The sequence below is a fragment of the Gekko japonicus genome, unplaced genomic scaffold (assembly GCF_001447785.1).
Source record: "Gekko japonicus isolate JY-2015 unplaced genomic scaffold, Gekko_japonicus_V1.1 scaffold84, whole genome shotgun sequence".
Lineage (NCBI taxonomy): Eukaryota > Metazoa > Chordata > Lepidosauria > Squamata > Gekkonidae > Gekko > Gekko japonicus.
Genome location: NW_015159712.1, coordinates 484,907 through 511,271, shown reverse-complemented (window position 1 = coordinate 511,271; position 26,365 = coordinate 484,907). Strand labels below are relative to the sequence as shown.

The 26,365-nt window shown below is 42.8% G+C and overlaps 1 protein-coding gene across 1 annotated transcript in view; it reads right to left on the bottom strand.

The window, feature by feature from the left end:
* The window catches only part of AMBRA1 (autophagy/beclin-1 regulator 1), a 160,579-nt gene extending 136,192 nt beyond the window's left edge, over window positions 1–24,387 (bottom strand). Inside the window, exons 1-9 of the mRNA XM_015407332.1 lie at window positions 24,198–24,387; window positions 21,128–21,207; window positions 14,773–15,063; window positions 14,403–14,461; window positions 13,113–13,296; window positions 11,385–11,557; window positions 8,794–8,860; window positions 7,112–7,258; window positions 5,784–6,868 (exon numbers count right to left, since the gene is read on the bottom strand). Of these exons, the coding sequence (XP_015262818.1) occupies window positions 5,784–6,868; window positions 7,112–7,258; window positions 8,794–8,860; window positions 11,385–11,557; window positions 13,113–13,296; window positions 14,403–14,461; window positions 14,773–14,907 (1,850 nt within the window). The 5' untranslated portion in view covers window positions 14,908–15,063; window positions 21,128–21,207; window positions 24,198–24,387. The remainder of the gene's footprint in view (window positions 1–5,783; window positions 6,869–7,111; window positions 7,259–8,793; window positions 8,861–11,384; window positions 11,558–13,112; window positions 13,297–14,402; window positions 14,462–14,772; window positions 15,064–21,127; window positions 21,208–24,197) is intronic.
* Window positions 24,388–26,365: the final 1,978 nt, after the last annotated feature.

Here is a 26,365-nt window from a genome sequence, read left to right as displayed (position 1 = left end):
CACTCCTTGGCAAATAGAAGGGGAAGTCATGGAAGCAGTGACAGACTTCATGTTTCTGGGATCCAAGATCACTGCAGACTGTGACTGCAGCCATGAAATTAAAAGACACTTGCTCCTTAGGAGGAAAGTGATGGCAAACCTAGACAGCATAATAAAAAGTAAAGACATCACCCTGCCAACAAAAGTCCGCATGGTCAAAGCAATGGTATTCCCAGTAGTAATGTATGTCTGCGAGAGTTGGACCATAAGGAAAGCCAAGTGCCGAAGAACAGATGCTTTCGAATTAAGGTGCTGGAGAAGATTCTTGAGAGTCCTTTGGACTGCAAGGAGATCAAATCACTCAATCCTAAAAAAAATCAACCCTGACTGTTCCCTGGAAGGCCAGATACTGAAGCTGAAGCTCAAATACTTTGGCCACCAAATGAGAAGGGAGCATTCACTGGAGAAGACCCTGATGCTGGGAAAGACTGAAGGTCAAAGAAGAAGGAGATGGCAGAGATGGTTAGACAGTGTTAATCGATGCAAGGAACATGACATTAAGCAAACTCCGGAGGACGGTGGAAGACAGGATGGCCTGGCGTGATGTGGTCCATGGGGTCGCGAAGAGTCGGACTTGACTGTGTGACTGAACAACAACAGCAACACTTCAGTGGTATAAAGTTGGTCCTGAACATCCTCAGTTTACTCCCCCCACACACACTGTAAATAAACCCTTTTCTTGTGGTATTCAATCACTTTTATCCTCCTTCGTATTAAGAGCAGAAAAGATTATAATCAGTTCTTCCTTTCTTTCTCTACTCCTCTGATTGTAGAAAGTGGTAGGATTCACATATGGAGAGATGAGCAGACACACCTAGCCCACCAGATAGCACTACTGATATAAATCTTCATAATCTGATATAAATCTTCATAATCAACTGCTTGATAGGGTGACCCCTAGCCTGTAACACAAAAGCAACTTTATCTGGGCATCGTATAATATTCAATTTTTCTATTATAGCCTGATTCCATAAACTGGAGAAATTACCTTGTTTCATATAATATAATAAGCTATTCAGAGAACATTATTTTGAGCTTCAGATTTAATGTCAGTTTCTAAGCCCTAGATTCAACTGAATGCTGGCCAAGTTCCAGTTCAAGGGCAGTACCAGCCACATATTTCAGGATCCAGATTATAATCAGGTTTACCAAGGCAGGGCAGAGGGTGCCTCAGGAAAAACATCACAATTTGCATCCAGGGTGGCTGGCAGTAAATACTGCCAAGCACTGGCAGTTCAATAAATAAATGTTGTTTTAGAGATTTTCATGGACGCGCTTGGTGTTGTGACAGGGAAGTGTAGTATAGACAGACAGTCCTCAATCTCAAAATCAATACCAAAATCAATACGTGTTAACATCGCGAGGACCATGGCTCTGGGTTGTATGGGGTTTTCCCTCCAAAATATTTTTGTGCCCACTCCTGCCACCCCAAACCATCACAGGCATCCCTGTCAAAAGCCTGGTAGATGCATTCTGGAACAGTTGCAGTGTCCATATATGCTTCAAATGCACACAATGCACATTACAATTGTCTAATCAGAATGTCACTGGGGCTTGTGCAACTATGACCACACTCATTCTAAGAAACGGCATAGCGTAATCTGGTAAAAAGCACCGCTGACCAGCAGTGTTCCCTCTAAGATGAGTTAGTGTGAGATAGCTCACAATTTTTTAGCCTATGGCTCACACATTTTTGTCTTAGCTCAGGAAGGATGGCTCCAAAGCAAACGAATTTATGCAGTAGCCAAATCACTCACTCACAACCTTAATGCCGGTAGCTCACAAAGTTGCATTTTTGCTCACAAGACCTCACAGCTTAGCGGGAGCAGTGCTGACCAGTATCTAGACATCCTGGGATGTCTTGCCCAAGCTGCAATAAATAAATAAAATTTAAATGGAGACAGGGGGAACAACCCCACACTCGTCTCCTTCCTCCAAGGCCGGGGGACAAAGGCTGGCGCTGGGGAAACAGCTTTCCTGACGGCACCCACTTGATTGTGGAGTGCCTCAGAGGGCAGTGTTGTCCCCGACGGTTTTTAATATCTTTATGTGCCCTCTTGCCCAGATTGCCTGGAGATGTGGACTGGGTTGTCATCAGTATGCAGATGACACCCAGCTTTATCTGTTGCTGGACAGCCAGTCTGACTCCAAACCGGAAGTCCTAGATTGGGCGTTACAAGCCATGGCTGGTTGGCTTAGGCTGAGCTGGATGAAATTGAATCTGATGGAGGTCCTGTACCTGAGTTGCGGCGGTCCGGGGGTAGGAACCCCACTCCCGACCTTCGATGGGGCACCACTGGTGCCAGCGCCGGAGGTTAGGAGTTTGGGGGTGCTCCTGGATGCCTCCCTAACAATGGAAGCCCAAGTTGCAGCCACTGCCAAGTCAGCCTTTTATCACCTTCGGCTGATAAGGCAGCTGGCTCCCTTCCTTGAATGCGGTGACTTGGCAACAGTGATCCATGCAATGGTCACCTCGAGATTGGATTACTGCAATGCCCTCTACATGGGGCTGCCCTTGTCGCAAATCTGGAAGCTGCAGCTGGTGTAAAACGCCGCAGCCAGGCTCCCAATACGGGAGCACATCCGGCCTGTGCTAAAAGCGTTGCACTGGCTGCCTATAGCACACCGGATTCACTTCAAGGTGCTGGTTTTAACCTTTAAAGCCCTTTATGGCCAGGGTCCGACATACCGCCTTTCCTCATATATGCCCCAGAGAGCACTGTGTTCAGAGACCCAGAATCGACTGGTCTTCCTGAGCATTAAGGAGGCCAGATTGGCAACAACTAGGGCCAGGGCCTTCTCGGCGGCGGCTCCACTCTGGTAGAATGAGCTCCCAGAGGAGATCAGAGCCCTGTGGGACCTTTTACAGTTCCACAGGGCCTGCAAGACAGAGCTCTTCCATCAGGTTTTTAGAGCCGCCACCACTGATACCAACAACAACAACAACAACAACTGATAGTTATGGTGGAAGCCCTGAGCAGTAGGTCCCTGAGACTATTGCCCAGTCCATCCCCCTCCCTCCCCCTCTTCCCCAGAATTGAACCAAACCAACTGAGCCACTGAATATTGAATATTGGAATTTCTAGTACTTTAATATTGTTGATTTTAACATTGTTTATATTATTGTATAACTCATCTAAATTGGTATCAATTGTGATGAATGTGTTTTATGTATCATGAAATTTTATCGCCCTGAGCCAGCCTAGGCCGGAAATGGGCAGGATAAAAATCAATAAAATCTATCAATAAAAACATAATATTCTACTCCTCAAATCAGCTCTATTTCCAAACAACAGTACTTTTGCCTGGATTAAGCCAGAATTTGTTCAATTACACCTAGTTCATTGCTAATTTCAGGCACTTCTCCTGCTCCTCTTTTTCATCAAAACCCCAGAAGTTAGTGGAACCTGGGTGTCATCTGTATATTGATGACATCAACACCAAAATCTTTGGATAATTTTACCCAGAGTATTCATATACACTTAACCACTTGAGGAATAGGATGGTACCTTGAAACATCCCACAACAGACCACAGGTAAAGCTGCAGTCCCTAAGAACCGCTTCCAGAGGCCTACCCTCTGTGAGGGACCAGAACCAAGGTAACACGGAATTCCAGCACAACGAAGTGGTGCAGAAGGATACCACTGTTAATGGTATCATGCCAAAGATATTGATCCAGAAGGATAAACAGGGACTCGTACTCCCAGTCCATTTCCCAGCACAAATCAGGCTATCTATCCCAAACCAGGGAAGAAGAATCTTCATATCGTCTGGGAATGGCTGGAGCTGTGTACAACCAAATGTTTGAGTTTCTTGTCTAAGTTTGGAACATTGGGGACAGTGAGAATCAAATGGACAGAGAAGATTTCTCTAGCCTCCTCCTTGGCTGTGAAAAGTACCATCTCTGTTAGAAACATTTAGAACACCTCCCAAACAGGCAAATCTTCCTCTGGCAGCAAAGAATGGCAAGGGTCGTTGAACATGCAAGTAATAGGCCTCCCTTCTCCAAAACTATGTCTACTCCTTCAAGCTGTACAAGCTGTACAAACTGAAAGGTATACAGCAACACTGGACAAGAGGAAGCCCTGACACACTTCTATAATTAAAGTGGCATGCAAGCCAATGTAAATATGACAGGTATCAGCAAAGTGCCTAGCAAACTGGTCAAAGAATGTACATGGAAAACTGATACAGGAGCACTGCATAATGAGTTAGGTTTATCTTCTTACTATCTGATACCTAGCCTCACGGTCACCTTCCTCTTCTACACTTCCTCCTTCTTCTTTACTCCAACCCCAAGGCCTCAAAAGGTGATACCCACAGCCTTTCCATATTTATCATTCACACTCCAGTGCAGCTGTACCTCCTGCCTTTCCAGCTTCTTATAATCAAACTGTGGAGGCGGTACAACAAATGGACATTGCCATGAACCTACACAGTGGCCTGTGTATTAATGGGCATTATCCTTAGGCTGGAGGAAGGAACTTTCCTTCAACTTACATAGCTCTTCTCTTGAATGAAGTCTCCTTAAGCTAATGGAAAGATTCAAACTTTGCTTAGTGGTTGGACACAGGCTTATATATATATTTATTTAATTCAACCTTTTCATTATCTTTTAGTTCTCTGGGGAAGCTGGGATTGTAGCAATTTTTCATCCCTTTACATGTGGCAAACACCAGCACATGCACCAAGTCTGAAAGTTCAAACATTGTGCTTGCAAAATCTCTGGGCAAGAGACCACCTCAGTTGACTGAGGTGAAAGCCCATTTGTTGCTAAGCAACAGTTAGAACTAGCGCAATACCTGCATGCATTTTGGTGTGCGAATACCTGTATGCATACAAATAGGTGTGACACGAGGAGAGATGGATCTGGCAGCTCATGTCAAAAGCATTCAAGGAACATTCATTAATGAATACAAACACTTGATAAGATTAGTATTAGATAAATTTCAGGACAAGAAAAAGGCAGGTATTTTTAAAACAAGAGGGTCATTTTATCACCAGCATCCAGTTCAATTCAGGCAACTTCTCAGATGGCACGGAAAAGTGAAAGCCTCCCCTCAATATATGTCATTACTAGAAGAGTGGCTTCATTTCTTTCTAAGATTAGGTATTGGCTAGTATCAGAAATAAACATACTAAAAAGTCCTTTAGCCCATATTCTATGATTTATTACTGTAGCCAATGAAAAGCCAGGGTGACCTAAGAATTCATAATGAGGAATTAATTACTGTAAGCAGTTTGACCATCTTATATCCAAAATCAAGAATGACTTTCTTCAGCATGCCAAGAACTCCTCTCTCTACATGAAAGACCAGTGAGAGCAAAGAAAACAGAAATCAAGTTCTCACTATTATCACACACACAAGTAATCTGACGGAGGTAATCTGACAAGTAAAGAGCTGCCCATACATTGCCTTTGCAGTGCTTCGCTCTTAGTAGCGCCTCAGTCAGCACACAAGTGGGATTATTGGGCTGGGTTTTTTTAACTAGAAACCAGCCCAGAAGTCCCACTTATGCATTATTCCCTCCCTGCATAAATACATTTTCTTACATCACTTGGCTCTCCTTCTGGTTTAGATACATACATTACTGCAGTTACAAGTTCATCCCTGCATTCAGTTTTACTAATCACTTCAGAAAGAACTTTACCTCCAGATCTTCACGGTAGTTCACATCTGATGGTAAACATTCAGACACAGATTAAGGAAAGATGGTCATTGGAAGCACCTAGGAGTCTTACCTCCTGAGTGAATCCTCCTCTGAACTTTCCTCAGGCATTTCCTGGTTTAAGGCGTCCTGTGATACATTCCCAGGTCTGTTTGAAGCAGATTGGCTGTAAACTCTTTCACAGTGCCCCGTCTCCTGGTTAAACACCACTCCCACAGTCCTTTCCTCAGGTGGGTCAGAAGATCTTCCCAGTGGCAGCCTGCTAGTGGGAGGAGCTCTGCTTTCTGTTCTCTCAGAAGGCAGCAGCTGGCTGCTGCTGGATGGCATGCCCTCAAGTGTGCTTTGGACAGGCCCTGGTGCATAGCTGGGGGTGCTTCTTTCCCAGCGAAGTGTATCATTGTTAAAAGTCAGCAGGTTGTGACAGGCACGACAACGATTCAGGTGCCCCCGTGACAAATTCGAATTGTTTTCACTGCTATGTGGTGTCTGTTGATGTGACGGGCCAGGCCTCTCAGGCTCAAGGTTATTGTTGAGCATCTCCTGGGCCTGATGTGACTGAGCGGGTTCACTGCCTATACCCTGATCCAGCTCCTGAAGCCTGTCATATTCCAAGAAGAACCGCCTCAAGTCACACTGAAATTCATTGCGAATGCTGGTTGGATTGCTTGGGCCAGCACTGCTGGTGCTGTCTGCTTCAACTCCAGGAGCTGGAAAGCCCCTTCCTTCCGTAGCTGAAGTATATACAGAAGACTGGGAGCTTCCTTCCTGCTGTCTCAGTACTGACAGCAAACTCACTGACGAGGCACTGGTCCTAGGAGGAGGCATACCTTCCAACTCAGAGCGAGAGCCCATGTTCAACACTGTTCGAGTCCAATCTGACCCCTCTAATCCAGAGGCCATCTCTCTTGTAGACTGGTGGTACCTGGATGGGTGGGCAGACAAAGACCCACCAAGGGATCTACGAGTGGGACCCAGGCTAAGGTTGCGCAGGGTGTTGCCAGCAGTGCTGCTCTGCACAGTGCTGAAAGCAGATGGTCTGTTAAGAAGTCCCTGCTCCTGCTGTGTTGTAGATGCCTGATCCTGGGGCTGGTAAGGCTCCATTTGCACAGAAGAAAATGAAGTGCCAGTGGATCCAGAAGATGTGGAAGGGGCATTGTCCTGGGATGGGAAGAGAGAAGACGGAAGTCTTGCACTAGAACATCGTCTGCAAAGGCACCACATCCCCAGGTGCTGGCAACACTTTACTGAGGGATAACTGACAGGCTCACTGCGGCCGTTAAAGGCAGATGCTCTAGAGGCCTCACTGGCTGGGGGTGGCGGAGGGGGGGGGGGAGGAGGAGGGGGAGGAGGAGGAGGAGGGGAGGGAGTAGCAGAGTTTTGCCTGGCATTTTGCTCTCCCACCTGGATACCAGAGGAGCGTGAAGACAGCATATGCAGGAAATTATGGAGGAGTGGTGTACGTCTCACGGGCTGAGACTGGAGAATGGAACGCTGGCGATAATGTGGCATTTCTGTACTATCCACAGGTATTTCTACTTCTTCATCATTCTGCAGAGAAAAGTATATACAGTTAATTGCCTAGCAGCAACATATGAAGAACAACAGGCCAAGGCTCTCTTTCTATTAAGAGCCTGGTTTTAAATGAAATGAGTATAAATTGAATCATGTTATTTGATATTAGTAGGAGAGATTATGTAGGTTTTTTCCTTTTGGTTTCTGGGATGGTGTCTCTGATAGTGAAGTAAGAAGCTATGTAATTCTGGCTGAGATAACCTTAAGTACAAATGGTAAAAAAGCTATAGATAAGAAATGTGGTTAAGATATGAAAGTAATATATATGAATTTATTTATGGGTAAAATGAATTATTATAAGCTAAAGAGGATAATATGACTATTTAATATTATTCAATATTTACAAATTTGGTTTGGTTTTAAATGAAATGAGTATTGATTGAATCATGTTATTTGATATTAGTAGGAGAGATTATGTAAGTAAGGTTTTTCCTTTTGGTTTTTGGGATGTCGTCTCTGGAAGTGAAGTAAGAAACTAGGTAAATCTGGCTGAGACACTCTTAAGTATAAATGGTAAAACAAATTAGAATAGTGGACTGTCTCAAGGAAAAAAAAGAGTGAGAAAATAATAATAATACTATTATTGGATGCTTGTATGTTTGAATAAGGAGAAAAATGTACTTGTTAAATGACTGTGTAGCTACTTAGAAGCATTTAGAAATGGTGTTAAATGGATGGAAAACGCTGCTGTTTAGAAGCAATTAAGTATAAATGGTAATGGGTGATGTTGTGGGTGGTGGGTTTCTGTATGTGTAAAAAACCCAATAAAAATATTATTCAAAAAAAAAAGAGCCTACTTAAACACTCGGGGGGGGGGGGGGATGGGCAAAAACAGCTTTCATGAACACAGTCTACTCCTGCAATAGAAAACTTCAGCCACAGCTGCATTTTGAACACACATCAAGCCACCTTCTACTAAATCAAACCACTGGTTTATCAAGGTCACTGTTGTCCACTCTGACTGACAGTGTCTCTCCAAGGTCTGAGGTCTTTTACATCACCTACTACCTGATCCTTTTAATTGGAGATGCTGGAGACTGAACTCGGGAACTTATGCATGCAAAGCAGATGCTCCATCACTTAGCCACAGCCTTTCTCCAAATAGATAGAGAGCTTCTGCAGCAGAAAGATTCTAATATAGCTCATTAGTACCATCAAAGTCAAGGAGGCTCTTCGCCAACTGGCACAGAGAATTACAATGACAAGACATTGGCTCAGTACAGAAAAATGTTTATAATAACGATGAAGCTCCAAATGTATTATTGGTCTTTTATACCAGCAGCTTGCATGGGACTTCCAGTGTATCCCAGTGTGCTTCATTCTTGCCTAGTTTTAACAAGTCTACAGCATCAAATGCTTACAAAGCATTTGAATTTGGACAGTTTAGTAGCAACTAATCATAGCTGACATGGCAACATACAAAATTCTAACCAAAAGATACATTATCTAAACCAGATTTTCTAGGGACAAGACAAAGAGTGATCTTAACATAATGAAAACAAGATCATTACCTGCTGGTTGGAAGGGTTAACGATTGCTGTGAGTAAATAATGCCCAAGGGGATCAAATCGTACTAGTCTGAAACAAAGAGAAGAGATTCAGTTCAAACTGAACTAGCTATTCTCACCACCTGTACTTACACAATTGCCTATCAAAAAGGACATCTTACATTTCTGCAGCATGCTACAGTATAAAGAAACCTGATGTTTATCACATTCATGTGGGGAGAGTGAGGGAGTTTCACCCATTTCTGAAGCATGTGCAACTCCGCAAATGGCAACACACTGCTATGCAAATGAATGAGGCAACACCTTCTTGTAAGAAACACTGAACCAGCAGGAACTACTAGGTAAGCTTACGGCTGTAAACTGCTTAGTAGATTAAAAGCACTGCATGACCACAGTAACATGTCAATTTTCCTAATACAGAATGCATTTATGTTTTCAGTCTCCTAGCAGCTTATTTGTTGCAGAAATGAAAAATAAAGCAAGTGACTGGGTTTTAGGTCTGAGAACATGAAAGTGAAACACAAATGAGTTGTAACCAGCAGCACAAACCCAGTACCTGGGGTGGTTCTTCCCGAGAGAGAAACACCCCAAAACAACCTCTGAACCTCCACAAGCAATGCCCTCATAAAGCCTTAGCGGCCTTTGCTTAGTGGCTTTTGCTGGGAGACTAGGAGACCCACATTTTAGCTGAGAAAACTTAGACCAAGTGCCAGGCTAGCTACATGGTCAGACATCCTCCATGCAACCCCTCCCCCCCCCTTCTCTGCTCAGTCCATAAAGACAAAGGATGGACAAACCTACGCTCTTGCCTCAAGCATTTTCTGACCAGATGCCAGGTTTTTTGTTTGTGATATGCACAGACAGAGGCAATAAGCCACTGGTCACTGTGTCTCTGTCATGAATGGAATATGTTGTATGTTTCCTGTCCCAAATCCTTTCACACCCTGGAACTCAGGAAACACCTCTTGGTAATCCTGGCATTTCTAACACCTGTTTGTCCAAGATATTTGCATTTCTCTCACCTATGCCAGACCCATCAAGGTAAACATTGACTCTGTATTTCTGTAGAATGGTCATCCATTCAGCTTCATCCTGTCAAACATTAAAGATCTCCTTCTCCTTTGTCTGGTACCCAGGGAAACACCAGATCACCCTATTATTCTACAAAGGGAATCCCATCAATCCACTGTGAAACTAGCTATCACACTTTAACATACCTTCAGGATACATTTTGGGGTATAAATATGCCCAGTCTTGCACATGCTCAGTGTGATTTAGCTCGGCACTCACAAAGCTAACACCCCTGAGCACAACTTAGGTCCTCTGTGGTCTCGCTGGTCGGTCCACACACCTCCTCTCTTCATACCTTGGATTTCTTCATCTCTTCAGGGTAGGTATAGTATTACCCTAATCTCCCCATCCCTCTATCTGTCTGCTAACTTCTTTTATATCTCCTTGAATGCTTGCAATCCTTGATTCGAATGTAAATACCTAAATTATTATGTTTACCTAATAAAATCTATTTCTTTTACAATTTGGACTGGTTATTGACTCTACTAAGGGTCTAAAGGAGCTGCGGTGGCTCAAGTGGTTAAGACGCTGAACTGCAGGCTGTGGAAGGTCGGTAGTTCAGCAGTTCGAGACCCGAGTGTGCCGCATGACGGAGTGAGCTCCCATCTCTAGTTCCAGCTCCTGCCAACCTACCAGTTCGAAAGCAAGAAATTGCAAGTAGATAAATAGGTACCACTTCGGTGGGAAGGTAACAGCGTTCCGGGTGCCTTGGTGTTTAGTCATGCCGGCCACATGACCACGGAAACATCTTCGGACAGCGCTGGCTCTTTGGCTTTGAAACGGAGATGAGCACCGCAACCCTAGAGTCGGATTTGACTGGCTTTCGAGCAAGGGAACCTTTACCTTTAAAGGTCTAAAGGGAACTATCTCCTTAAAAACTGATAGCAGATCCATGCTATACCCCAGCCTCTTGCTGCTTCTGCCTTAGTAGCTAATTCCCCAAATGAAAGCAAAGACACAATATTTATATAATAAAGCTGTCTTGGGGTAACAATATGGGGCATTAAAAGCTAAAAATTGAGAAATATGGGCATTCCATCCAGTAGTCCAACATCAAAACCTCTGCACCATGCTTTTGGGCATGGTTTTAATATAAATGTTTTCCTGGGTTCTATGAATTGAGACTGTATTTTAGTAAATAATTTTTTTTTCCTTTCCGCATAAAGGTCTCAGATTGTGTTCCAAAGGTCTCAACCCAGGGCAGAAACAAAGGGCAGAGCTTGAATACTGGCAGCTACTGGAATAAGGCAAGAGAGGGGGAGGCAACGGGGGCCAGCCCTCACATACACACAAAACTGTTCCCACCAACTTTCAGATACTCATTGGGGGAAGGGGGAAGGATCAAGTTATTACAATCCCTATTTTTCTTCACCATTTTCTTTTTAATTAAATGACGGAGTGGCCAGCTAACTATGGTCCAAGTGACTATCCTGTGGATATCTTCTGAAGCTGGTTCCCTTACATACTGGTTGCCCTCCAAGTTCCCCTGCAATTAGCTATACATATGGGAAAGGGCTACTCACCGAACCCGCTCCATTTCACTGGCTGTCTTCACAACTGCAAAAGGCTCCCGGCGACTCCAGTCCCAAAAGTGGATCTCATTGGCTGTCGCAATTAGCAGAAGTTGGGCAGTTGGATGGAAAGCCAAGGACGCAATGGCATTGTTACTGTCTGTAAACCAGCTCTCACTTCCACCCTGACAACAAACAAGTCTAGAGTCACCAACATTTTTGAAATACAGAACTTACAAACAAAATATGTGACCATAAACTGATTACACACACAACTGGTAACTTAAATTTGTCTAACAAGTATTACTGTGTATGCTTTCATTTTACATTGCTCTGCAGCTGCACAGACAAATTTTAGGATTTATCACACAACTATCCACAGAAATGTCCTGACCTGGCTAACCCAATTTCATCAGATCTTCGCAGCTAAGCAGGGTTGGGCCCAGTTTGTATTTGGATGGGAGACCTCCAAGTAATGCCATGGTCAAGACACAGAGGCAGGCAATGGCAAACCACCTCTGAATGTCTCTTGCCTTGAAACCCCTATGGGGATGCCATAAGTCAAACAACATCTACATATATGCTGACATAATTGATTTGTAGAGGCTGCCAGAGACCCATCATATACTTCAAAACAATCAAAATAGTTCATTTGTTCACTCATTTTTATTATATGTTTTTAGTTTACTGATTTTGTTTCAGGAGTTTGAAAAATGGTTTGTAAGGATTTTTTCCCTGCTGGGGGAAGGGGGGAAGAGATCTCTTTCAAGAGATATTTTTCATGTCCTCAGTTTAATTTGCCATAGGCGATGCTGTCCCAGGAGTGGAGACAGCATTTGGGCAAACCTATTAGGTAGCCCCCTAGCTGTTAAGGGTTCATTTCAACCAGAGCTGTGTTAAGAAAATAAGCTGTCTTCTGTGCCAGGAACTATTTGATTTTGCTGTCTCCCCTTCCCTCCTGTGCTCTTCCCCCGGTCAGTGAGTGTTGTATTGCAGGCATAATGGAAAGTTGTGTTTTTGTATTTGACGGGCTCGGAGTTGTAATGTTTTGTGCCTGCAATTTTAAAATGCATACAGATTGTGATATGAAATGATTCAAATCAATGTTGCACACCTCAAAATCTCTTTCTAAAGTTACCTATATTTTTTTCATTGTTGTCCAAATCTTTTAAAAATCTTTCTGGAGTTTAGAGAGATATAAGTAATGACTCTCAAAAAATAAAAAAGTTCATTTCTGTGTGCCAACATTTTACAGCCATTTCACATTTAAGAATGATAAAAAATGATGGAACACACACCTCATGATACAGTGTGCAAATTATAAATAGACACAGCCATTTTTATCTGGAAATCAACTGCTGCCACTACCACTAAAATGCCCATAAAGCTCTAAAATAAGTTCCAAAAGTATACAGACACTCAACCTAGGAAGAATTCAAACCTTCAGTTGTCAAAATATTTTATCTTCTATCTACTAGCAGAGATGGCTGCTACAGTATGCTACCCAGTTTCTCAACTAAAAAAATCTGATCAGAGAAAATGAATCCAGTGCAGTAGTATGTGGAAGGCCAAAAGGAACGGTATCATTTGGGCATGAAGGAACCATCTCATTAGCCCCATGCATATAATTCTTTTGTCCCAATATTGTCAGAATGGAGTGGGAATGCAGCTTCCACAACACTGTGGTAATGCACAGAATCAGGCCTAAATAAAAAGGAATGTGTATTAGAAGCAACTTACATGTAAATCCCAAATCCTAACCTCTCCATCAAGGCACCCTGAAGCGATAAGTCCTGGGATGGTCGGATGAAAGGTTACGCACCATGGTGTGCGCCGATGCCCAACTAAAGAGTGAACACACTTGCCCGTTTTCACCTCTGTGATGTAAATATTGTGATTCACATGAGTAGAAGCCATGAGGGTCCTAGGTAAAAAGAATCAGGTATGATTTGGCCTGAAGAAAAAGAGTTTCCTTTCCCCCCTTTTTAAAATATGCCATGTAAGCATGTACACAGATGCAATGGGCGAAGGATATGGTATGCCACAGAATTTTAAGCTCAAAGCACAAGTTCAATACCTACTATGACAAGCTACTTTTCAGCCAGCAACAGCTGAACAGCCGTTTTATTCACAGCAATACTTGATAAGACAGCATTTTAAAAAAAACACGTGGGTAGCCCAATTTGGAGGTTTTATTCTCTATCTACATTATCCCATTCCTACAAACGAGGTATTATCCCCACGTATCTGTAGCAGGTGTACAGCAATGGCCCTGTTAAGTAGTTATGATCTAATCCAGTTGTATTCTGCCCATGGCTCAAGACCCCTCCAATGGGTCACAGAACTTATTCTGTAGCAAGCCCTTATTTAACTACCTTTTTCATTTTGCTGCAGCCCTGAGATTCATCCTAAAACATGACTTCCTCTCATACGCTTGCAGCCAAATGGCTCCTACACTAAGTGGGTCCCAGGTTTGGAAAGGGAGAAGACAATTTATCTAGTCTTTTATTCTTCAGCTCACAGCTGTTTCCAGAGTGGATAGCAAAGAGGAGGGGAGGCAAGTTTTTAATAGATCCACTTCCCATTATGAAACACAAGGAAGCAGGCTAGAATTTGTGAAACAGCTGAGAAAGTGAGGAAGCAAAATTTATCTTCATTCAAGGAAAAAGTAATGCAGAGCACTGTAAGGACAGAAGGAGCATTTGTCAGAGTACAGAAGACAACACTGCCATCTCCTGTGCGATGCCTGAAAAATATGGTTCCTTCAACCCACCACCAGCATTGTACTATTGTTTACATAAAACAACAACCTCCTGAGAACAAATTCTTTATAGGTCCATCACCTAACTGCCACCACTGCCCATCAGTGTCACATACATAAAGAAACCTCAGATCATCAAAGGTCGACGTTTGCTATTGTACAGCTGGCAGGTCCTTTGGCAGCACTCGCTGCTGGAAAACACCACCCTCTCACAACCCTTTCTGACACACAGAGCATTTAAATGGAGAAAGAAAAGAAGCCATGTATACCTGTCTGGGCTGAACGCAAGTAAGAAAGTGGAGCGAGGGCTGTCTGGTAGCTCAACCTTCTGAAAAAGTCGAAAAGCATAAAACGTTTTCTAAGCTCAAAACATCTGACACACCTGCCATTATCCCTCCCACCTACAGAGTCAATACAAGAGAAACGACACATGAGCACAACATGTTCAAGAGCATCAGTGGGTTACTTCATTGCAAGAAGGTGTTTAATTTTTTTACAAATCTGAAAGTGGCACATACCTAATATAAATATAAATTCAAACTCCAAAACCAAATAAGCGGGTTAGCACTATATCACCCATAAGCAGATCAGTCTTCAAATTCAGAGACCAACTTTTACACATGTCCTCATTAACCTTACCTTTCCCTCCCATTTCATCCACCGGGTTTTGTCTTCTACTAATTCCTGCAGAAGACGTTGTGCTCCCAAAGCTTGGGTGCCTCGTTCTCGGCCCCACAGGATTCGCACAGCATTCTTCTCTGGTACAACCTTCATGGCTTCAACTGTTCCAGTGCAGAGAAATGAGTCACCGACAGACACCAGATCACAAGTGCCAAGCAGCTACAGAAAGGCCATCCACACCTTGCAAGACTGTCCTCATGGAAATCCAGGTAGGGAGGAGGTGTTTCAGAAGGCAGCTTAAGCCAGAAGCTTTTAAATGTCAACACAGAAAGGTATGATAAGATACTTGTCATTAACATTCTCCAAACCTATAGCATTACTGTATTATCTTCAGATTCCCAAGCACAAGGCACCATTGTAGTAATAGGGTACATACGAAATTTATTTCAGGTTACAGTACAAGAGACCCTTGTCCCTATGATGAATTTGCCACTAAGTGGCTTGCAGTTATCAATCTACAAAGAAAACCTGCATCTTTTCCTTCCAAGAAAAATGTCTGTTTGCTGATCACATAAATTCAAGCACCATGCAATGAACAATTGTGCTAAACATTTAGCAAGCAGAAAGATTTGATATACTTTTAACACCTGTTTGATAGATTGCATATGATCACCGAGCTATTTTAAATAACCTATGATAGGGATTAGTTTCCACTACTTTTAATTGCAGGGATTCACAAGGGAAGGGAAATAGCATTCCACTTCTCCTGCCTGCGCTCCACCACCGGCTCCCTCTGCACTTCACTACTCACTCACCTCTCCTCTTCTTTGTGGCCACTGCAGTGAGCAAGACATCCACAAGGCTAAGGCTCATACTGTCCTTTCTGGAAACAGTTGTAATTTGGTGCCTTCTCCCAAGCATCAGCTGATTCACCTAGCACCTGATGTTTGGGAGAGGGCACTAAAACCTACTGCTGATTTCCCAAAGCTCAATGCAAGCCAGGGGCGTCAAAAGCAAGATCTGCAATGAATCCAAATAATTACTCAATAAGGTTTGGAGGAGGAGGAGGAGAGGAGACTGGATTTATACCCCGCCCTTCACTACCCAAAGGTGTCTCAGAGCGGCTTACAAACTCCTTTCCCTTCCCCTCCCCACAACAGACACCCTTGTGAGGTAGGTGGGGCTGAGAGAACTCTTGACAGAAACTGCTCTTTTTCAAGAACAGCTGTGCCAGAGTTATGGCTTGCCCAAGGTCATCCAGCAGATGCAAGTGGAGGAGTGGGGAATCAAACCCTGTTCTCCCAGATTAGAGTCCGTGCACTTAACCACTACACCAAACTGGCTCTCATTTCTCCCCAACTAAAGTTTAAAATCGTAATTTGGTAAACCTGGGTGTTTTGTGTACTTGTAGAGTTCTAACTATAGGCAGGGCTGGCCCCACTTTAATCTGCATAGTGGCCAGCATTTGGCTACTAGATACAAGGATTAAGAAACACACTCATTATCAAATACTATAAACAACCAGACATAAAGTATGAAATACGGAGGTATTATAAACATAACTTTATGGAAAACAAATTCTCAATTGCTGAGCCAAGGCAACAGCTGCTTATTAAGAGGGATATGTTTAAGTAGCTATCAGAAGAGAAGTTGCCTTTGCTAAGAAACATTAGCTCAGAGAATCCTTGAAGGTACCTTCCAAAGGGACTGCTTTGCTTTCAGACATAACAAATCAAATTTACATGAAATAAGTTAATTGTATACATTTGATTCATTTTCATAATCTACTTTGAGCACAATCTGGAAGGTATTTGTGTTTTTTTAAATTAGAAAATGAATGGCTCTGGATGCATTGGAGGGGGGGGGGGGGGGGGGGATACTTAGGATTAGTTTCTTTCAAACAAAAGCTTACTTTAAAGATGTGTTAAATCACATGCCTCATCATAACAGGAAAGGTTAGTCATACTTGAAACTAAGTTTAGCAACTCCCAAACATTTTGCTAAGGCAACCTACCAACAGGACTCCACATAAAACCCATGAATCTATTCAACAGGTCACTAACCTTTTCTTTAATGAGAGCTACTTCTAAGTAACAAAATATATTCCCCCAGAATGTTACCAGGTTTTTTCACCCCCTATCCTGGAAACATTACATGAGCTAAAAGGACAACCAGAAATGAAGCTATCAGCTAAGCAGCTCAGAGAAAAATCCTATGAAATCAAAGCTTAAAAAAAAGATGAAACAGATCTAGTTGCAATGTTTTCCTGGATCGCTAAAGAAATGCACAAGCTACTCTGCAGCAGCCAGCAAACAAGCTACTTGTTGGCAACGCCCATCTATTCCATCCTTAGTCTTTTAAAGTAGTTCACACAATCCATAGAATTGATTGTATTTTCTCTTCTGCTGCTGCTTCCACAAGAAACACAAGACAGGCACATGTTCTTCCCTGACTCTCCTGCCCCCACCTTTCATTTAGGGGGAGAAGAAGCATGAGAGCCATTCCTGTTCCTTCTTTTCAGTTCTACAGACCATGCAAAGCACCCTCAATTACCAGTACATTAAACGTCCAGACATCATGAATGACCCATCATTTAAGAATCACTGCTCTACAGGGCGTATGATATTCCAAGGAGCACCTCAGCACTGTCAGATATCAGTATCACTCCTCGAGATTCTGAATGTCAAACACTGGGGAGGTTTGCCTAGCCTCTGTTAATTGTTCAGTGTAATTCATGATTTGTCAGGTGTAGTTAATTGTTGAGATTGCCCTTACTGAGATTGTTTATCATACCTTTTAACCACCAGCAGTAGGTTTTAATGGGCTTGACTGTCATTGATTACTTGTTTATAAAGTATTTTCATTTTATACATTGCTGTAAGCCTCTTTGGGCATTTTTATGCAGTAGCACCAGGCAGATAAGGGAATTCTAATGTATTCTGAAGACACACAAGTGAGAGCCCGCATGGCACAGTGGTTAAGAGCGGCAGACTCTGATCTGGAGAACCAGGTTTGATTCCCCACTCCTCCACATGAAGCCAGCTGGGTGACCTTGGGCCAGTCACAGTTCTCTCAGAACTCTCTCAGCCCCACCTACCTCACAGGGTGCCTGCTGTGGCAAGAGGAAGGGAAGGCAATTGTAAGTGCCACTTTGAGACTCCTTAGGATAGAGAAAAGTGGGGTGTAAAAACCAACTCTTGAGCTGCGGTGGCTCAAGTGGTTAAGACTCTGAACTGCAGGCTGTGGAAGGTCAGTAGTTCAGCAGTTCAAGACTGAGCTACCGCTTGACGGAGTGAGCGCCCATCTCTAGTTCCAGCTCTTACCAACCTAGCAGTTTGAAAGCGAAAAATTGCAAGTAGATAAATAGGTACCACTTCAGTGGGAAGGTAACGGCGTTCCGTGCGCCTTGGTGTTTAGTCATGCCGGCCACATGACCATGCAAACGTCTTTGGACAGCGCTGGCTCTTCGGCTTTGAAACGGAGATGAGCACCGCAACCCTAGAGTCGGATTCGACTGGCTTTTGAGCAAGGGAACCTTTACCTTTATATACAGAACAACTCCAGTGATTATGTAAATACCAGTCTACTCAAGTGGAGATTCAGTGCATTCAGGTGCCAATTTCATCTGACATTTATAACTTGCTTTTGTTAGGTGCTATAGTTCCTGCACTATCTTTTTGCCCCTACAATCCCTTTCCTCGGTTATCCAAAATTGACGTCCCTGTGTTGCCATACCTCAAGATACTGTAGCCAATAAAAAAATCTTAGTGCAGGGGTGTCAAACATATGGCCTGCAGGCTAGTACTGGCCCATCCAGGGCTCTTATCTGGCCTACGAGCAACTGGTCCTTACCTCTGTTGCTAGAGATGCTGTGCATTATGTCCCTGTATACTGTTCCAGTGCTAATGTGTAACAAGTGACAGAAATGGGAGGGCAGGCATCAAGGAGATAGTATAAGGAAATACTGTAAGGATGTTAATGCTTTAAGCATGTTTGTATTTTGAGTAAAAAAATAATATCATTAGTTGGGTTTGCCTGTGTCCTTTATAAAGTTTATATCACCTGTACTTGGCATTACATTTTATGGCACACATGGAAACAACTGAGCTTGACACCTCTGTTTAGTGCATTTAAGTGGATAGAACATCTAGAAAATGGCACTGCTTTCCAAAAGTCTGTCACACCAGGCTCAATACAATAGTGTTGACTGGCTAGCATGAAAAATCTGCAAAAAATTCGTAACAACCAACCCCAACCTGATCCTAGATGAAGAAATCAACCCCCAGTGTCCCACTGGATAACTGGTCTCGAGAATTTAAATAATGACTAACCACCACGTATTTTAGATTATGCCAGGAATGTGTGTTGCTATTCTGTGGTGTCTGAGTTTTAAGTGTCACTTAGTCTTTTGCCCAAGTCAACTGGTTCCCCAATTGGGATTGAATTTTTCCATATACTACCTGAGATTTCTTTTTCTGCCTATAAACTCGTTTTTTACCTTCTTTGATCACTCAGTTTGTATCCCTCAACCTACTCCATACCACCATCTCAGGAAAGAAAGGAAAGGGTATCTTGCTTAGATTACCACAATGCACTCTACATGGGACTGCCTTGTAAAAAGCATTTGGGCAGAAAGGTGGGGTATAAATTCTGTAAAATAAAATGTTTAATGCAAGGAATGCACAACTGAACCACACTGCATCTGATGAAGCAAGTTCCGATGAAAAGCTTATGTTGAAATAAATTGCTAGTCTTTAAATCTGCTACTGGTCTTCCATCTAATTTTGCTGCAACAGAGGGGGGGGGAGATGGAGCAAGCAAAATATAACAGAACAAAAATAAGAACAGCCATTAAAAGAAACAGTAAGCAGAAGGCAGGCACCAATAGTTCTAACAGCAGGCATACAATGTAAGATCTGCTGGGAAGGCTCTGCTCCATGTCCCTCCTTTCACACAGCTGATTTAATCAAGAAGCCAGACCTCCTGTGGACTGTATACCCAATGGAAGCCTACATGTGCTCCACTGTGCTGAGTGTTTACAGGCAGATGAAAATATGGGTCATTCCAGAATATGTTGTTAGTGGGCTGATTTAGTTTGCATCTCCTGTGCTAGTTTATTATTGCTTGCTGTTTTTGCACAACATATTATCAAGCTGCTTGAATTTTATGTATAATTGTTTCTTAGCTATGCATAACTTCGGGTGTCAGTGGAAACAGATCCTTTAAAATGATGTAAAGACTAAAATGAAATACTCCTTCTATCTAACTCTGATAGCAACCATGTGCTATGTCAAAGTTCCTGGCATCAAAGGAAGTGCAGTTATGTTTAATGTTGGAAGCTCTCTCCAGAACCATCCTTTGCCTGTGTTCTCACAAGGAGCAAATCACAGGACCACTCATGAGCAGACATGTACTTTCCCCTAAGGCCTCCAAATCACAAGCTGGAGGACTTGTTGGTCTAGGCTGACTTTTTATTTTTTACTGAGAGAGTCAATATAGAATGGCACAAGTTAGTCTCAGGATACATCCAGCTATTCCCGCTGTGGAAGTACATTCCTGACATTAGGAGGAAGAGCAGGGAAAAACGGTAAAATTTTATTAATCCCTTTAAAACAAAATGAATACAAAAGACATAATTGTGCCTCATTACAATGGGGGGGGACAATGGACTATTAAATCCATATTTCATTCACTGGTCAGTATCCTTATCAAACAATTAGTGGAAGTGGAAGGTATGGGAGACCTGGCTCCAACAGAGATCATCAGATAACGTTAAATTCCCCACCATTGCTTTTACAGTGTAAAGAACATAAAGCTTGAGCCAGACTGTGCCACGTTTACCTTGTGCTGGATCTCCCTGACCCTACTATAATCACTTGTGGACTGGAGAGGGATAAACAAATTGTAGGGTCAAAAAACTCACATACAAACAACTCTACTTATGCAATCATATGCAGAGTTATCTACAGAGTGACATCCTGACCATACCATGTTTTAGTTTAGGAGAGGAGGCTCATGGTGTTTACACCCCATGGGTTTGAAATCATGAGACTAATTTTGAGGTCATTAGCTGTTTAAGGAAGAAAAATGACAGCTTGCTTATTGGAGTTTTCCATGCACCTATTGATCAATATCTCCCCCCACATTGTGTGTTGTGTTAGCCATTACTTTAAGGAATTCAGATAGTTGTTTCTTCCAGAATATGATCAGCAGACTTGGCATTGCATTGTTAGTCCTAGATGTTTATTACTACCTCAAACCAATAAATGTTTTAAATAAATGTCTATAGACAAGATTATCCACTTGTTTAGAACTCATAATACATATAGGTCAATAAACAGTACTGAGAAATTTATCAGAAAAAGCCACTTACCTAAACAAAGAAAAATCTGATTCACAGATAATACAACTTAACCAGGTTCTGGAACTGGTGCATTTCTGAATGACAACAATCTAAAGAAGAGATAAAGGAAAAAATTAAAGCTTTGGTATAGGAGGGGTATTTCATATTGGTAAATATGGCGACTAAGGCAAAAAAGGTCATAGAATATCTTTGAAAGGAAATGTTTCATTAACACCACATCATTGAGCCAAGATTTACAGTATGTAAACATTTTGCCTGAAAGATGTCAAAAGAAAAAACAACAATCTGAGAAAAAACTTTGTGAAACCAATAAATTGAGCAAGTTCCCTAGTAATGTAACATATTTCAGAGTATTAAAAGCTAACCCTAACAGCGTAATCCTTTTTACATTTTCCTAGAACTCACTTGTTTTCTTACTGAAAAAAGTCCCTACACTTCTGAAGCCTGTTTCTCCCATAAGATCACATATACCATCACCACTGATAGACAAACCTTGATATCATATAACTTTCAATTTTCATATTCCAACATGTACAGAGGTGAGAGGACCTACTGTATTAAAAAACATTATTTCAGCTCCTTAGTGTTAGAAAGAGACTGCTAATATTATTACAACATGAATTATTCATTCATGTCCCAATTAGTCCACTTAATGGCATAGTTTCATAGTTCACTAACTTTCACAGTCAAGCAGTCTCCCGACATTGAGCCTCTCATTTACACTATATATCAGTTAGTAGCATCAGTCTGAGGCCTGAAACATTCAGGGTAGAATCCAGACTCATGTGCAGTGGAGGGTGTTTTTCCCACCTACCATCCTCGCGTGACAGCTTGAAATGCCTCCCAAAAACTTGTTTCTAGGTGAAAAGGGGTGTTTCAGGCTGCCACAGGGAGAGGGGCAAGAAAATTGCCCTCTGCAGGCAGAAGTCTTGGTGCCTGTGGAAACAGTAGTCTGAATCCAAATGTCCAGGTTCTTGCTGCAATTGTTCTTCGGTTTTCTTGTTTTAGAGAGTTTGTATAATTGGCTGAAAGGACCAACATATTGAGAAGGGGACAATATACCACCAGCCTCCAAATATATTAAATTTTCAGAAAGTTAAATATTTACCCCAGCCAGGTCAAGAAGCAGTGAGTATATACACTATAAGAAGCACATTTAAATTAGATATTTTAGGCAGATTTACTAAGTATAAAATCAAATCATAAAAACAATCGCCAAAGATATTTATGGGATTTACTTCCTTTGAAATTTGTGCCAAAAAGACACACTCACCTACATTGGACAAGTATTTGTTAGAGATTATTTAGGTATATCTGACACCTAAGGGCATTAGGCTGATCTACTAGGAACTCAAGGTGGAAGTGGTTACAAAACTCTGTCTCATTGACCTTTCTTCAGAAGTAGTTTCCTTAACTAAATTTACAGGAGAAAGAAAAATTTAAATAGCCTCATGATCAACGTGAATTGTAACATCAGGTTTTTCAAACATTTTATAAGCACAGACAATGTCAGGTTGCTTGTATCTGTTTTGATATAATTATTAAAAATGCCCACTAATTGAAAAGTGATATGAAGTTCTGTCAATTTTGCTTACTTCATATTGAGTGAAGAGAAGTGAAATTGACAAAGGCTATTAAGTTATTCACACAATCACTTATTACAGTTCCAGAGAAGGGAAGTAAAGAGCCTTAAAAACTAAGTGGCAGAGGTATTACTACAGAGAAGAAAGATATTAAAAGGTCTACAGATGCCATCTTATGACAGCCTGGGACTGTGTACAAATGCTCAGGCTCTGAAGATTTTTTTTAAAGAACAGAAATAACTTTTGAAATATATAGAAAGCTATGTGGGGCATCACTCCTAACAAATTATGTCACAAGCACTAACCAATAGGTACCCATGATATTCATGCAGCCACATTCCAGACATCACTTTACAAGACTACATGCAATAACTAATAGAAAATGCTAAAAACAGAAAACAGAAATAGACACTATTACAAATCCTTCTATCCACAAAAATATTGTAAGCTTTTGTTGGTAGAATATTATTTCTCAGTTCCAGATGCATCAGGTAGGAGAAAGCATTTGGGCCACAACTGATAGCTTCACATTTATTGCACAATAAAATTATAGTCTGAAAAGACCCCAAGGATGACATCCTATAAGGACAGCTATCTCAAGATTACACAAGAAAACATATCTATCATTCCTACTTATGTATCATACTAACCTGCCAGCCTAGACAGTGTTTTGCAGCAACTAAAGCACTTAGGCTTTTAAATGTGTGCTACCAGCAAATTATGGGAAATGACAGGAGGGCACTATGGTTTGCTTGCTGTCATATAGTAAACTACCATACTTTAAGATGCTTTTGTTTTAGCGCTGTATTATATTATCATTCTCTGACAGTGACCAACATAAACACATTCAGGAGAACTAGTTACTTATTTAATCTCATGGGAAATATCAGAGGTACCTGAGAAAACTTGCTTCATTCAACCAGAATATGACTAAACTCCCTTCCTGTGAAAATACCTCTAACTGCATTTTGGGCCAGCGTGTTACCTGAGCAGATCATCTGTCTGCTCACATAGAGGAAATCAGGAACGAAACGGGGAAGAAAGAGAGAAAAGATCTTCAAGCAACTCACTGTATGCTAAAAGGAGTTAAAATAACACAGCTGGCAGAAGAAGCAAAACCAAACAAGCCCTTCCTCATATTCAGACTAGAACTGATGGCCCTGGAAGCACCATTGGGTGAGCCTTGGATCCTCTCCCTCCATGTCCCAAGAAGACAGACAATTGATCCTGAATTCTGACAAAACAGGAGGGAGTGGATGTGGCAACCAAGCAAACCTACTCGTGAGAAGGGCGGGGTGGAGAGACTAGACGCAGGGCTGACCCCGATCGCCACCAATCCACGCGAGTCACCCCTCCACACGGGCTCCCCGACTCCCTTCCGGTCTGCCTACTACCCCACCCACCCGGGCAGCTGCCGCATCTTCCCAGATAGCTGAAAAGAGCCTGGGAACCCCCAGAAAAGAACCAGGCCCAGAGCCTCTAGGCCTGGAGCCTACCTGGGGCAGGGAATGACCGAGGCCTGGCACACTCGGTTCAGGATAGGACCGGAGGAGGGCGCGGCGAGGTAACGGGTGCCGAACTGATCCGGACCCAGTCCTGAAAAGCCACCCCAAACCCGACGGCAATCGCCGCCGCCACCTCCTTCTCTCACTGCAGCCTCCACCGCCGCTGCCGCTCCGAGTTACTACCAAGGCCAGGGTGACTAGTCGAGCACCAATCAGCCGAGGCAGGCACTAGCAGCAGAGTCCCGAGCGCCGCGAACGAGCGCCGAACCAATCGAGCAGGCAACTGCGTGAAGGAGAGAGGAGTACTGACAAATGGAACACAGAGAGCGAGATCGGGCAGCCCTGCAGCCCTCGGTGGGAAAACTGGACCTGAAAGAGGAGAGAGGCTGGGATCTCCGGAAAACCTAGGCAGCAACATTTGAACGCTCCAGCTAAACTCTGGCTGTCCTTCCTCTAGGTTCATGGGAGAAACAAATACAGGAGACAATGTTCTGCCTTTCATGGTCATGTTCCTAGGGGTGCGTCCCTTAAGGTATGACTCACTTTTAAAAACAAGAATCCTGTGGGACTTTCAAAAGACGGGTTGATTGCGTTATGAGCAAACCTCTGTTTCTTCGATCTGGGTAAAAGTCGGATCTAAATGGATCCTCATGAATTCATATGATTTTTACACTGAAACGAAATAAAACCACCATCATATTGTAGGCCATGTGTTAGTCTACAAGGGGCACCACAAAAATCACGCACCCAGAGATTCGTGGCACCACAGCAGCACAAAAACATGATTCCAAAGGACGGATCCTCATGAATTCATATGATTTCTACGGTGGAATGAAATAAAACCTACATCATACTGTAGACCATGTCTTAGACTAATGGCAGCACTCCAAAAATCATGCCCCCATGAATTCATGGCTCCACAAAACTACAAAAACATGGTTCCAAAGCACGGATCTTCATGGATCCTCAGGGTTTTTCAACTGGGTCACTCGAAACACACCATCAAATCACATAACATGTCCACGGCCACAGCTTGCACCACAAAAATCGCAGATCCACGGCTTTGTGGTGACACCATTCTGTAAAAACATGATTCTGAAGCACGGATCCTCATGGATGCTTGGGTTTTTTGTGTTGGGACACCCCAAACATACCATTAAATCCGATATCATGCCCATGGCCACAGCCCGCACCACAGAAATCATGGTGCCACAGCTCTATGGCAACACCATGCTGCAAAAACATGGTTCTGAGGCATGGATCGTCATGGATCCGTATGATTTTTTGCATTGTGTCACCCCAACATCACCATCAAATAATAATATGCCTTTTCCATGGCCACAGAATGCACCACAGAAATCATATGTCCACTGCTCCATGGCGACCCCATTCTACAAAAACATGGTTCCAAAGCACGGATCCTCGTGAATCCTCACGGTTTTTCAATTGGGTCACCCCAAACACACCATGAAATCACATAGCACATCCACGGCCACAACTTGCACCACAAAAATCACAGATCCACAGCTTCGTGGTGAATCCATTCTGCAAAAACATGATTCTAAAGCACGGATCCTTATGGATCCTTGGGGATTTTGTGTTGGGACATCCCAGAACATACCATTAAATCCCATATCATGTCCATGGCCACAGGCTGCACAATAGAATTCATGTTGCCACTGCTTTGTGGCAACACAATGCTGCAAAAACATGATTCCAAAGCACGGATCCTCATAGATCCTCAAGGTTTTTGTGTTGGGTCACCCCAACATCACCATTAAATTACATACCTTGCCAATGGCCACAGAATGCATCACAGAAATCACATGTCCACGACATCATTGTGACACCATGAAGCCAAAATATGGTTCTGGAGCATGGATCCTCATGAATGCTTTGCAATTTTGTGTTGGGACACCCCAAAGATATCATTAAATCCCATACCATGGCCATGGCCACTACTTACACCACAGTATTAATGGGTCCCGGGCTTCGTGACAACACCATGTGCAAAAACATGATTCTGAAGCATGGATCCTCATGGATGTTTGGGGTTTTTGTGTTGGGACACCCCAAACATACCATGAAATCCCATATCATGGCCATGGCCACAGCCTGCACCACAGAAATCACAGTGCAACGGCTCTGTGGCAACACCA